General features: G+C 38.7%; 1 protein-coding gene across 3 annotated transcripts in view; it reads right to left on the bottom strand.

Moving 5' to 3' along the window:
- Nucleotides 1–8,407, bottom strand: part of ZFR (zinc finger RNA binding protein) — a 51,679-nt gene extending 43,272 nt beyond the window's left edge. For 2 of the 3 annotated variants that reach the window (XM_030567539.1, XM_030567540.1), the window contains exons 1-2: nt 8,169–8,405; nt 7,910–7,994 (exon numbers count right to left, since the gene is read on the bottom strand). In XM_030567539.1, the coding sequence (XP_030423399.1) occupies nt 7,910–7,994; nt 8,169–8,205 (122 nt within the window). In that variant the 5' untranslated portion in view covers nt 8,206–8,405. Of the gene's footprint in view, nt 1–7,909; nt 7,995–8,168 lie in introns of all 3 variants that reach the window. The other variant, XM_030567541.1, reaches the window with a different exon arrangement.
- Nucleotides 8,408–15,018: the final 6,611 nt, after the last annotated feature.

Genomic DNA, 15,018 nt, shown 5'->3' with positions numbered 1-15,018 from the left:
GTTGCCTACCCCTGAAATACAATGTGCTAAGAGTTAATCTAATGTGTGCTTGCATGCAATAAACTTTAGTGTTGCTGTCACTCCATTTGTCTACAAATCTGAGTGCTGAAAGAGCTCTTATCAAACTAAAGGCAATCGAACGACTGAATTATTTTTACAATTTTAGTCTTATGGAAATATTATTTTGCTTTATAATTAAGGTTGGAACTAAGCAAATTTTGACTCTACCCAAACTCCTTCAGACAACAGGACTTCCAAAATAAGTCTCATAAAGGTGCTCTCCTGCCAGGAGAAAGACGAAATTCCTCTTGGAAACAGTCACTAAATGAGTTATTAATAAATGACTATCAAACGTTAATGTCGATGCATCTTTTTATAAGGATTATAGCAGAAGTGATTGTTTTCTATGCTATAAAAACACCCCCAACATTTGAGAAGGTACTACATTTTGGGAAAAAATGAGAGAGACTTTATTCTACTCTGTGGATGACCAAGTTCAGCTGTGGATGACCAAGTTCAGCTGTATTTCCAAGGGTAGGCCTCAAGAAATATAGGAAGTGTCATACTGGATCAAACCCACCATCCAACTAGTCCAGTACCCTGTCTGCCACACTAATCCCAGATGCCTTGGAGGAATGTCCAAGAACTACCTACGTAGATGTGGAATAACCTGTCCCCTCATGAAAATATCATTCTAATCCCCAACATATGAAGTGTTTCTCTCTTCCAAAATGTTGTTATAACTACTTCAGATATTTTTATCATTCATATAAATGCCCGATCCTCCTTTGAATTTTGCTATATTTTTGGTCTCAATGACATTCTATAGCAATGAGTTCCACAGTCTAATTAGGAATTGAATGAAAAGGTGTTTCCTTTCATCAGTTTTCCCACCTTTTAATTGAATACCTCGTTCTTGCAGTATGAGAGAGGAAAAATAGAAGCTCTCACTGTATCTTCTTTACCATTTATTATTTTGCATAATTTTATCATGTCCCTTCTTAGTGATCACCTTTCACATCTAAGCATCTCAATTTTTATGAGCTTCTCCATGCTATTATTCTTGTTGCCCTTTTCTGAATCACATTTAATTCTGTAATTCTTTTTAAGATGAAATGACCATTAATGCATGTTGTATGCCAGATGAAGGCAAACCACTGATTTTAGCATATTTTCTCCATCCCATTCTTTATGCATCCTGATAGATTTCCTTTTTGACCGCAGCTGTACACGGAGAACTCAGTGATGATATCTCCTTCCTATACAGTCACTGATTTTATGAAAGAATCTTTTGCCAGTAGTGGTATTTGATACCATACCATAACTGCCCAGGAGAAAGGAAAAACAATGGCTGTGGTACTCTGCCTAGTAGATGCATCACATTTTATTTTACAATTTTTTTTAAATTAAGAATTTATATGAGCATAATAAAAACATCAACTCTGAAGATACTTCCTGTATGGCACTGATACTGAAAAATGTAGGCTTACTGTACAGTGCAAGAGGCTCCATCAACATGAAAAATTCCAGTCAATTTGATAAGACATTCTATATTTCCCGTCCCAAAGTATGGTGTCGTTTTTTTTCTGGGCACCATAAAGTTGTTTCACCCTAGAATTTGTTGCATTTAAATACACTGCTACCTCAATATAACGCCACCTGATATAACACGAATTTGGATATAACGTAGTAAAGCAGTGCCCCGGGGGGGACAGGGCTGCGCACTCCAGTGGATCAAAGAAAGTTCAACATAACACAGTTTCACCTATAACACGGTTAAGATTTTTTTGGCTCCCAAGGACAGCGTTATATCGAGGTAGAGGTGTAGCAGGTAAAGTTTTAAACATGGACCACATTGGGGATTGCTGCTGCCAACTCAGAAGTTAAGCTGCGTACAGAAGTCCATGTTAAGCCTTATTCTGACCTTGCCACCTCTAAACTCTAACTTTAGTAAGCTGCTTCTAAGGAAACAAATTTATTCTAAAGAAAAAAAGTGTGTGTCCAACCCTCAGAAATAACCGTATTTTTCAAACCTGCAAGTAGTGAGTCATGATTTTTCAAGCCGAGTTTGACAAAATGCAAACAAGATACCAATGTGTAATTTCTAAAGATACAGACTATAAACCCACAAAATCACATGCACATAGATGCTTGCAAGCAGTATGGTTTAGAACAAAGCTACATATAAATAAAAGTTATTTGTAATGATCATTATTAACTGGAACATCATCAGCCAAGACACTATAATGGACTACACATAGATTTATGCACTGAAAACTTGATGCACTAAACTACCTTACTGCCATTACTATTATACATAGATGTTCTTGCCCCAGAAAAGTACAGAGTAAGAGAGAAGAACTCTTGCACTGAAGTTGCTTGCTCAGCTAAAAATCTAAACTTTGCTAAGCAGGCACGTTCTGTCATGAGACTCCCTCCCTCTAGCTCATTGTCCAGACTCCAACAGAAATCTGACAAGTTCTCAGATCTCTAGCACTTAAAGATATCTGTGCATTGATACATGCACCCATGCAAAACTTTAACAGTTGAAGTGCACAAGAAGATTCCAGTGAGGTATAACGGTGTGTGTGGGTCTGTATGCCAGGGTGATGTAGACTGGAGAGTGGATGACAATGAGCCCCCCAAAAACCCCTTCATCTCCTTTATGTCTTCATTGACAAAAAGTTGAGAAATTTTTACTTATTCATTTTTAATTAACCCCACAGTAATTCATGCAAGGTAGCTAACCTTAAGCAAAATCCCAGTAGAGACAAGGCACCTGTAATTTTTAATCACAAGGTAGCTAGAGAAGATGAACACTATACTTCCTCTGCCCATGTCAAGCCTTCTCCCAGTTTACCTTGCAGTAAATAACTACAGGTGCCTTGTCTCCATAAAGATTTTACGAAGGACAGCCAATGTGCATTACTTATTCCACCATAAAAAAAACCACACTATTTTTCTTTAAAGCAGTGAAGTCAAAGTCTAAGGGCATTTCTTCACTACAGAACTAACCTGAGTTCTTACTCAAGTGGTGCCCCTAACAATCCCCTCCCGCCTGCCACTTTTGTTCACCCACAAAAACCTCTGACATTTATTGGTACTTTCAACCTGAGCTAGCTGGCCCATTTAGGGCTGTACGTTAGAGCCCTAAGTGCAGCACTTCACAGCTTTCTCAATGTCTTGTGGCAGAAACTGAACCCAGACAAGACAGAGGTAATGCTAGCAAGAAGAGGAAAATATGAAGGAGACTTCTCCAATACAACAACCCAATCCATCCAAGGCATTTGATGTCAGATTGTTCAATTATTCTATAGCCTTCGGGTCTTGCAGATTCTGCTCTGCACTTGAACACTGAAATAGTCACAGTGTTAAAAGAGCTCTCTTTCGTCTGTGGCTCACCAGAAGATCTCACCCAATTCTGGCTACAGTTGTTAAGCCCAGCACAGATCACAACAATTATTTTTTTTATCTAAAAATGAGAAAGCTCTAAGAAAGATCATCTTACCAGTTCACTACTCTCTGCACTGAGGGAATATAGTCCTGTTCACGGTCATTGAACTAGTTCTAGTTTGAAAAATTGCCTCTCTCTCTGTAGCTATGACCTCTTTTACTGAAACAGTGAAACTGTCAACCAACAGTGAAAGATGCAAGATGTTCACAGAAGCCAGACCAAGACTTTGGAACTTAATGCCACATGAAATAAGGAATATCGCTAACTTCATCATATTTGGAGCCAAAGGAAAACCCCACTTCTTTGCCTAAGCTTTCCCTCAATAGTACCCTCTCTCACATACCAACAGAGACACACTTCTACAGTCAACAGTAATTAAAACAAGAATCTAACATTGCCTCTTGTCAGCAGGGAAGTGATTATGCTATTGTCATTTATCCTCAACACACTCAGATACAATGGTGATAGGTGCCGATATAAGAACCTGGGCAAATAGTGCATCAGGGAGCTCAGGGCCACAAATGGGAAGGATTGCTTCATAAGGTACCATATGTACTTATGAACTCCCAACATATCCCATCATAGTTTTGTTAATATTTCTTTAAATGTTGAAAGAGTTTTACATTGCAAATCAAAGTCTGTAAACTGAATTTGTGTGTGACAGTACCATTAACAGAATGTACAAACTATAAAGCTAATGGAGTATCTATAGCAGTTACCTTAATTGGTCATGTCAATAATGTAATGTTTTTCCAGTGTAAACTGTAATGTTACAACTATAAAGTTTGCATAAATGGTTTTGAATGAAAGCTATATAGAAATGACTAATGGGCAGTAGGAAATTATAAGTAGTGGTATAAGAGTGAAGGAAATAAAAACACTTCTTCTCCATTATTTGTGAGAGAGAAATGTGGGCACTTTGCCCGTTTCCTTGTCTGCCTTCAGTTTACAAATGTACACTTGCAGCTGGTTACGTATTATATGTTCAAAATCTTACTTCATCTCCTACTTATCAACGTAAGGGACTTCTATGCTTTTTTAATCACCTAATCAGTTCAGGGAAGTACACTGTGTTCCATAGTTTTATGTGTAAGTGATGTTATGAACAGCTGCACAACACAGTAATCTTGAACTACCTGAACTCAGGCCCTCACTCCTAAAAAGACTTCTTTGTATGTACAAGGTAATTTGTATTTTTTAAAAATAAGTATGTATTAATTTCAGATTTTTTAAAAAACTTTTGATTCACCTGTCATACAAAGAATGTTAATATTTAGTTATGAAATGAAACTAGATTAGGCAATAAACTAGGTTCACAGCAATACTGATAGCACACAAACAATTTCTATTACAGTTACATTTTCATCTTCCTCTAACTTTTTGTCATCAATTTTAATAAACTGAGGAATTACCTAGTTTATTTATACTTTGACACAGTAGTTCTTATGTAATATATCCATCATTTTTCTGTTGAAAAAACCTGTATATTTAATCAGTGTTGGTACTTGGTCTCATTTTAAAAATCTGTTCTGAATTAAAGGGAAAGATACTCCCCAGCACTTGACAAATGTAGAACTATTTAGTCTCTCTCGGGATGAAAAATTATTTTGCTTTGGATGTTTTCAGTGAGAGATTTTAAGTTTTAATTTGTATTTTGAGATATTTGAAAATATAATTAAGGCTCAGATTCATGTAAAGAGACCCTTGTAACTTCATCCATGTCCAGTGTAGTCAATGGGACTAAACACAATCATAAAGAATAGCCCATGCGGGATCTTTTTCCAGGATCTAGCCTTAATGTTGTCCCAACTGGTCAGAGTTTTGAGTGATTATTTTTAAAGAGTTGGAAAGGTCTGACTTATGTCTGCATGAAAGATTATGTAATTATGTGTTTGATGTATATTTATTAGTGGGATGGGCATTTTGGTACTTATTACAAGAATTAGCTCATTAATGCATTACATTACATTAATATGGGATGGGCCACTTTTTAAATGTCCAAATAGACTAGTATTGATGCAAAGCAGGTAACAAAGCATTTAGTCATAACTGCTACAGGTGCAATCAGCTGAAGTCTTACATTTCAAATATGTGAGTTAGTCTTCAACAATTCATGATTTTGTCCATCTTTATTTAAGACCTGCTGCTATGTCCTCTGCCCAGGTATTAAATCCTGTACCTTCCCAGCAACAGATGAATAAATCTACTTATATTTGTTATTTCTGTAATTTCTGTAACCCTAGTTTTTGAAGTCTTATACTCCACTGACGCAAGCTTTATTTTTATTCTTTGTGTGTTTCAGAGATATACTTAAGATAAATTGGAACATTTTGAATGAGGGTAATCAGCCCATGTAGGGTTATTTTTTATTTTAGTGTAAAGAGCATGTTAGTACTTCTGCTGAATTGCCCTTCGCCACCTTGTCTTTCTCAAATATTGCAGAGTGACATGTACAGTTCTATAAACAAACTACTATGGACCTGCTGAGTCTTATTCACTTGGGAAGTAAAGTCCCTTGGAAGAGATTCATTTTTAGGTAAGTTTGTTTGGAATCTCTTCCTTTTGTGATGGATTTTTGGTTTTGGCTGTGTTTTTCCAACAAAACATTTAAAGTCTTTTTGTCTTAATCTGTCTTGTATACAAAGGGTATGTTGAATACTGCTTACTTTATCTCATTTCACATCCATATTTGTGAAATCTAATTAATTTAGTGGAAGGAGATTCCTGCACTAATATATCTGTGAAACAATATCTTGCATTTGCGAGGGGAACACAATCAAACAGGACTGTTCTATCACTAATTCCTATGATTCTATTTAGAATTAATTACAGAATCAATTTTTAAGTCTCATCCTTTTGCAATGAAGAAGTTTTACTGTATGCTTCATTGGGAAATTCCAAACCTCACTCTTTCAAGCTCTCATCTTGTCAACTCTAAGTTCCCAGCAACCAATATGAAAAGATTATTAATTATTTTATGTTAGTTTACAGTTCAAAACTGTAGAACTGCAAGTTTGGATTCATTTTAAAAAAACAATTTTGTTGTGTGTTAGAACAGTGTTGGTTATTCAGAATTAAGAGAAGCGTTTACACTTTTTCTTCAGGGTGGTGAAGGATTTTTGCAGTTCTCTCAGGAAGTCATTTACAAATATGACTGTAATTGTTAAATGCCATGTATGCTTACTGTGCATACATAACTGGCAGACCTATCAAGTCTTACTCATTTAGTGAGGGAGGTTCTTTGCATTAAGAGCTGATATCTCACATTTTATGTTTTAATTCTGTACTTCCAGGGGAGAATGGAAGCAATCATCTCTAATTTCCAATATCCATTATTCTATTTTGAGTTATTTTAAGTGTCTCTGCATGTGATAAATTTTGGTAAATAGACACCACAGATTTTGAATGATCTCAAGGTTTCTTTTAAAAGTAAACCTTCCCCAAATCATCAGTTAGGCAAATAGTTATATTATGCATACAGCTAATCTATACGAACACAATTATATTAGCATCAGATAATCGCAACCCCCCCCTCAGCTATTAGTTAGCAACAAGACATAGGTGAATAAAAAACAGACTCCTAAAGAGAAGGCCTGCACAGATCTTAGTAAAAATTGGTTTTGTCCCCTGATTAGGTCCAAAGGATGCTACTGTAATACAAACAACAACCCCAACCCGTCAGATCAGGTTACCAAATTCTGCCACTATCAGCAGACAGTGCTGACAAAGAAGTCTTAGCTAAAAGATCAGTCCACATCATTATAACTATGGACATGTTAATGTTTTATTGAAGTGTTTTCTCCGCCTTATCTGTAAGCGATACGTACAGTTATACTCTAAACTCCACTACAGGAACTTCAAGTCTCACATATTTGAGTAGAGACTTTCAGTGGGAATAGATTTTAAGGGCCTTTCTTCTCTACCCCTTCTACAAAGAAGGATTTTGTTTCGGAGCGTATCTCTGTGGAAAACTAACCCTCCTTCACCGCATGTTCCTGGTGCTTTAAACTCTCCTTCATTCACCCACCTCCCACCACCGGAGGGGGAAGCGTGGATTCTGCAGCGTAACAAAGACTCTCCCACCATGTGTGGGAAGGAGGGAAGGGGAAATAAAATCCCCTCTATCGGGGAGGGTGAGAAAGGAGGAGGCAGCTCAGTTTCCCTGGCGTCGCAGACTAAGTGGCCATTTTAATTTAATGGCCTAGAGAGCTGCTGCCTCTCCTCCGCACGGAGCCCAGCTCCGCTCCGCCCACCACCGGATCGGGGAGGCCCCGGCCCTGCCGCACGCGGCGGAGGAATCCCAGGCACATGGGGCGCGGGGAGAGGCCCCACATGGGGTGCGAGATTGGCAAGGGGCCCCGGCTGGGCGCACGCACGCGGGGGTCGGGCGCCAGGGGCCAAGCACGGACCCACCCGAGCCGGCAGAGGGAGGCGAAGGGCGGGGCGCTCGGTTACCTATACTGGGCAGCAGCCCCGCTATGGGTGAATCCAAAGTAGTTGCCGGTGGCCATTTTGGCATCTTCCCCCAGCCGGCTGGGCACTGCGGCGGCGAGGCAGCGGCGACGGTCGGGGCCATGGCGGGAGGCCCGGCGGGGAGGGAGAAGAAAGAGAGAGCGAGCGAGATCAGACACGACGCCTCAGGCAGCCCCCGCGCGCGGCCCGCAGCCGCTGTCCCCCGCCCGCGCCCCCGCCCCCGCCCGAGTGGTGTACTCACCATAGGTGAAGGAAACTACCGGGCATATGGGAATCATGAGTCCGGGCTAGCAGCAGTGGCGGCGGCCGCTGAACTCTCAACTCTCACCCCCTCCCTCCTCACCGCCGCACTCACTCGCTCTCTCACTCTCCCTTCCCCCCACCCACCTACGGCCTCAACAACGACGGAGTGTTGTGCGAGCAGGCCTGAGTGCTGCGCAGGCGCCGGATGAGCACTCGGGGCTGATGGGAGATGTAGTCCCCGTTCATCCTGCCATCGCGCGCGATGTCGCAGCTGGCTCGCTGGCGTTGGGGAAAGGTGCCGCAATGAGAATGTGCATGCGCGGGATGGGCAGCGGAGGGATGGGAAATGTAGTTTTTCCCCTGCCGCCACTATTCCAGAGCCTGAAGAGGTAAAGAAGCCATTGACGTATTGCCTATAATCCTGCAAGTGCACTTTCCGCCCTTTCTTCTGGGCGAAACACGTTCATTTGTTTTGCACCGACAGTATTGTATACGTCATTGTATGTACCAGTAGTACCATTACAATTATCTTTGTACAAGTGCACATGATATACAATATTAAAACATAGTAAGCGTAGCATGTGACTCGAGGTACAGGTAAAAAGCAACAAAGAGTCCTGTGGCACCTTAAAGATTAACAGATGTATTGGAGCATAAGCCTTCGTGGATGAATACCCACTTTGTCAGATGCATGATACAGGTAGTCAGTCAGTGGCAGTCACTAGATTTTCACCCATCTTCTTTCTGTACACACCCTCAGCTTTTGCAGGTCCCTCCCTCTGAACAGATTGTATTTCCATGTGTGAGATCAGTGCAAATAAATAGTCACACCCTGATCCTGCAGTGAGTTTCTTATGGCTGCATAGAGCACCTTTAAAATCAATGGAGTCCTGTTGGGTACATGCAGGGGTCTGCCCATCAGGCCCTGATCCTGCAAAATCTTAAATGGTAGATCCCTTATAATATCCATGTGGGGGGCCTACTGCATCTACCAACACAACATGGCATGAAAGTAAGAGTCCACATAGGTGGATCCCTTTGCAAAGCTGAGGCACAAAGTCTACAAACTACCCATTCCACTCACACAAATGGATGAATAGAGGGTTTCCTTGAAAATACAGTCCTTTAGTGTTGACCCAGTATGAACAGTTTAGAGACAGTGAACATGATCACCTTTGTTAGGAAACCTATCATCCTAAGATTCCTCAAAAAAACCCTAAAAGAATCTCCAAATATATGGGACCAAGTTCACCATTTCTGTAACTATAGTCAAAGTTATACTCGGTAGACTAGATGCATTTACTTCTCACCTATTGAGTTCCATTCTGTTCCACCTTTAAGCAATCTCCTTAATTAGGGAACTGATAGTTGCAAATCCCTTGAAATGGAATGACTAAACACAAGTTGATTTTTCCCCCCTTCAGTGGGCAATATTGACCTTAAAACCAATATCTGCAGCAGCTTCAATAAACTAACAAAGGCCTGTCGTGGTGCACTCTTTTTAAATTTAATTTTATATTAATCGTTGAGAAGAATTTCACTCCTTGAAGAAGGATTTTGCTCTGTTTCAAAGTGTTTTTTTTAAAAAGGTGTTTAAGTCATATCCTTTTTAAATTATCACAGCTTGAGAGTATCTATTATCATTAAAAAAACAGTGACTCTCAAAATGTATTAACAGACTTCTTATTGATAATTTTTACCTTTTATTTCAATATGGACATATTTATAAAATAGGCATAACAAAAGAGAGGCATCTGTGGTTTTGATTATGCATCTGCAATAATCACATAACTTTCCCCACAATTATTAGCATAGCAGTAGTACCAAATCACTCCACCTAGCTTCAAAAGCCAATGGAGTAGCTTCACAAGAGGAAATAAAGATATGTACTCCTCGTTATCTTTGTTCCCACTCAGGCAGAGTAAGGAAAGAAGCCTGCACTGGTAAGAGAATGAACAAGGTGAACATAGGTGTTTTAGTTTACATCTCAGACTACCAAAATTACCAATCTCCTGTAACAGTGTGCCATGGGTGAAAGTGCTCCCTTGGATCCTCTCTCTGTGAAGAAAGCAGCTAGTAATTAGAGCCATTTAATTGCTTTTGCTTTCATGTCAGCTAAAGATCTTATCCTGGAAGATGTTCTACACAAGCTGACATCTACACAGAAAAATGCACAGAACTGGCAATTAAGTCATTAGAGCCTCAGTTGGAGTCAGGACACTTTAAAAAAAAAAAAAAAGAGTAATTTGGCTCCTAAGAAACTGTTGACTTACTTAATTTTCCATAACTGGACTTCAGGTTTACAGTGTTTGTGATTTTCTTTTTCACTTCATCCTTGAAATTTTTCCTCCTCTGACAAATGACCTCTGAGTATTGAGTTTTGTTTTTAAATGACATTGCTAAACAAGTCATCTGCAGGAGATGTGCAGACCTTGTGATTCCACCTTGTCTCCAAGATTCAACAAATACATTTGCAACATTTGTCTCTTCTCAGACTTTTGGAGCTAAAAATCTGGGAGGAACATTCTCTTGTCTTATCTACAGTACTGATTTCTATTTCATATTTTATACTCATTCTGCACAAGCAGCTTCTGTGTAGATCACAAGGAGTTTGTTATACAAACTGAGTGCAGAATATTTAAGAGTTCAGCACTATCAAGCTGTACTCACTCCAGATGTAGACTTGGGTTTTCCACTTTGCTGCCTGATGTAGCTACACAGAAGTTGCTTTTCCACACAGTTTAATTTTGAATGATTCTTCATGCTTATCTTGCTTTAAAGAGACAGTATATAATCACTTCATTTAGATATGGAACTATAACAACTTGTTGTAAGAGTATTTTAAAAATATCCCTGTGGTGGTGGGACGAGGAACTACTTTTAGAAAATTCTCTAGCGTTTTCCTCAAAATATCAGCACTATTTTACTAAACATTCCTCAGCAATTTCCTACTGATTAGAGTGCTCACAGTTCATACAGTCACCAGAAATCATTACATGAACTATACTTCACTACTCACGTGAGTAGTAGCTTGCAGGGTCTAGTGCCCAGGCTGAACTGCAGCATTAGGCACAAATAATACCTAGAAGAAAAACATCCCACATCGTAATGATTGCAGTTGTAATCTGAAGCAAATCGGATGCACCATTACTTTTGGATAAACTCTCCCCATGGCAGTTTGAGGTGCAGCTGTTTCTGCATCCTTTAACGGGAGAAAAGGAAAGTGGTGAAAAAAGTGAAGAAATAGGTGGGAAAGGGAGTAGGCAAAGAAAAAAATTATTCAAACAGGTTAACATGTATCTGAAAATATTTCTTAAATAAGGAAAGACTCCTCTCCCATCTCTTCACCCGTTGAGATACCACAAAAATAGTCAAACTATTTTAACAAGTGATGGAAAAATGTTGTTGGGAGGAAAATAATAAGCATGATACATTTTAGCCCAAAAGGTGGGTTCCCTCCTTCACCCAAACTTAGATGCACCTAAAAACAGATAGGAACACAAATGGAAAGTGAATCTTTAATCTTAGTTTCCTCAACTTTGGGAGTAGGAGGAACAGGAGCAAATCTCCACTTCATGGTGAAATAGAAAAAGAAGCAGTTTAGCATTTTGCCATCCATTCTGACTGTTTAATTTGAGTATCATGATGCCTATACAGGATGCAAATATCTGCTATTGTATCACAGCATTGCATGATGTAGGTTTCCCTTCATCCCTTCTCTCCCCACAAAACTAGCCTCTTTGGAAGTTCTCAATCATAGACAGAGCCAGCCTTGAGTAGACCTGGACGTTTTTGTACCAAGAGTGGAAAAGGTTTCTTTAAAGGATATTCTGCAGGCTATTAAAAACCTCAAATTTAAATGGCCCTGTTTGGCCACCAGAGGGCAGGGCACTATTTTCTACAAAAGAAGATGAATTTACAGTTTTTCACACACGGGATGGAGGACATCCACACTAAGCCTGTCTTCACTTCCCCAAAATGTGACCTTTTGCAGAGAGTTAGTTATCATTCTGTAAAATAACCCCGCTCCTCTACACACTCCTTTTTAAGCAGTGAAGGAAAAGCCTAAGATGAGCAGTGCTAACACTCTTGTCACAGAGACTGGTGATTAAAGAAAATGTGTTACCTCTTGGCAACAGGCCTAGGTGGTGGATGTTCCAGGCTAAGATGCAAGTAAATAAAATGAATTAAACCATTCATTAAACCAACGATAATAGGTTACAAGCATTTACAAAGCCTCAGTGCAACAAGTATCAGAGAGTAGCTATGTTAGTCTGTATCTACAAAAACAACAGGGAATCCAGTGGCACCTTAAAGACTAACAGATTTATTTGGGCATAAGCTTTTGTGGGTAAAAAACCCACTTCTTTAGATAGTTTATGCCCTAAAGCACCACTGGACTCCCTGTTGTTTCAGTGCAACAAGAGTCATGAAAAAAGAAAAAAATCATGCAATTATCTTGAGTTTTATAGAATTCATAATAAAATTATAAAGCTAGTTAATTAGAATTCATAATACATGTGCGACACACAGAGAACCAATCATGGCACACAAGTAACTGCATAGCCTAACTGTATCCTTCACACTTTCTCCCCTCAGCCCAGTTTGTTCTCATCACACATTGTATAGGTCTAGAACCTATTTTGGGGTGTGGTGGGGTAGAAGAGTAAAATTAGAGCATTCATTTGTAACTGACAAGTTTTTTTTCACATCCATTAAAATGTATTGAAGCTCAAAATTACTGAAAAAGGTAAGTACTATAGACAAAATAATAATAAAAATATACCTTGTCAAATATTGATTGTACCATTTATAGCTTTAGGAGTCAAGAACCATGCAGTTAATTAGTGCTATACGGCTAAAGCAGATTTATTAGAAAAGTGACAGTATCATATTTTTCCTCATTCTCATCCAACTACCTAAGCATGTTGGCTAAAATTTCTCTCTCTGAATGAAGAGCAAAGAGCTAGCACTGCAATATTATTTCCAGCCAAACTTGTATGTGAAATTAAATGAAGTTTTCATGCAATTATTGAATTAGGAGAAGGATTTACATCCTTTTAAGGAAATTCATGAGGAAGAGAGTTTAGACAGAGAATACACCCAATATGGAAGGTATTTTAAGGGTTCTGAAAGTAGAACTGAACCACCTGGGTCAGCATGTGAAAGAAGGGTTTACCTTGGGAGAGTAAGTCTTCACTCTTTTCCTAAAATGGCCAGAATCTGTTTCTTTCTTTTGAAACAGGCTTAAGTAGCAAAACACTATTCAAAGGAACCCCTCATCACAGGGAAGTTTAACATTAGATCTCTCATTTTAACCAAACATTTCCTTCCTAAGGTTACTCTGCTGATTGGAATTATGGACATTAGAACAGATTTGGTGCCGTTTTAGGAAAATAGGCCAGGTGGGATGGATTAACTAATTAAGAACCATAAGGGAAAATCCTTGTTTCCTTTATTTATTTTGATTTCTTTTAGAGCCCAAATCCTTGATTTAAAATATAAAAATAACTTAGAATGTGTCTGTTATTCTCTATTTTGATTGTGTTTAATGTCCATAAAAGTTTTTTGTATTAGGTCTAAGGAATAAAAGCTGTTAGCCCTTTAAGTGTTGGAATACTTGCAAATTATAAAGGACTGTGCAGGTATTTTTATTCTAGGATGAGGGTTTGTTCATTAGATAAGGGCCTGAAAAAGAACATCTTCTGTATTTAAGAATGTTTTTAATATTCCTAAAGAAACTCTCACCTCTTGAAACCTAGGTCTGTTCTATATGTATGGAGTCTTCCTTATTGTAATTTATAATAGTCAAAAAATGCCTGCTGAATGTATTTGTGGCTATGCTAAACATTACCTTCATTTTTCCTCTTCCTCTTAATTTGGAGCTTCTCTTTTCCCCCCCCCCCCCACTTCACCATTCTAAGTTAGAACCTGACCAGCTGTGTGTGACTCTAATTTCAAGTGTATACTGGCACAGTATTACTAACTTTAAGCATTCAAAAATCATGAGTTAGGCCCTTAAAAGTCATGAGACTGGCTCAAAAATTGTGTGTATGTTTGTTTTACAATAATGCTGGGCTATTTTCATTTTTCTTCTAGTATCTGAGCCTTAGGATGGATTCACTTTGTTTTCTCTACAACTACAGTGTGTTTGTGTGTTTATATATAATACATATACAACTGATGCTAAAAGTTTTGAGTTAAATTTGAGCAGAGGCTATCTAACTAGCTCTAGTGATGATTGAACTAATTTTTTTTATTCTTTCAAATAACAGGGGTTTCTTTTCCCTGCATGATACAGAACAGTGTAATAACTGTTGAATAAGTATGGAATGGGTTATCTGTAAAAATGAACTAACTTTTTTCTGGATGGTGGTCTTTCTATTTGTTCCTTCTACTATAGTTATTCTATGAACATTAAAAAGGTTTTTAAAAGGCTCTGGGAGGGGGCAGGAGGAGTAGAAGAGCGGGATTACCTCATATTTTGTGACTTCCATTTGTATGGAATGTGGTGGATTAGGGATGAACAAAGAAATATGACTGACTGTGTTCATGTTAAACAAAATGGAGAAGACTTTTGATGTATTGCTGGCTTTTAGTACAGAATGGGTTTATCTACAGAAAATGCTTGTCTCCCTAAGGAAACGGTTTCCTTTTCATCCCTATAAGTAAGTATTTTTTCCCAAGAACGCTCTTAGGGGTTTGTTGGTATTTACTCTGACTCTTTTGAGATTATCCTTGCTTTGACATGTAGTTGATAATACATCTTGCTGGCCTACCTAGCTGATAAGTTTGTGAAATTTTGGGGAGTGGAGACATTTGTAACCCTGCTTTCTAATACATTATTG

The sequence above is a fragment of the Gopherus evgoodei genome, chromosome 6 (assembly GCF_007399415.2).
Source record: "Gopherus evgoodei ecotype Sinaloan lineage chromosome 6, rGopEvg1_v1.p, whole genome shotgun sequence".
Lineage (NCBI taxonomy): Eukaryota > Metazoa > Chordata > Testudines > Testudinidae > Gopherus > Gopherus evgoodei.
Note: the sequence above shows the minus strand (reverse complement) of the source record. Positions and strands in the feature narration are given on the sequence as shown.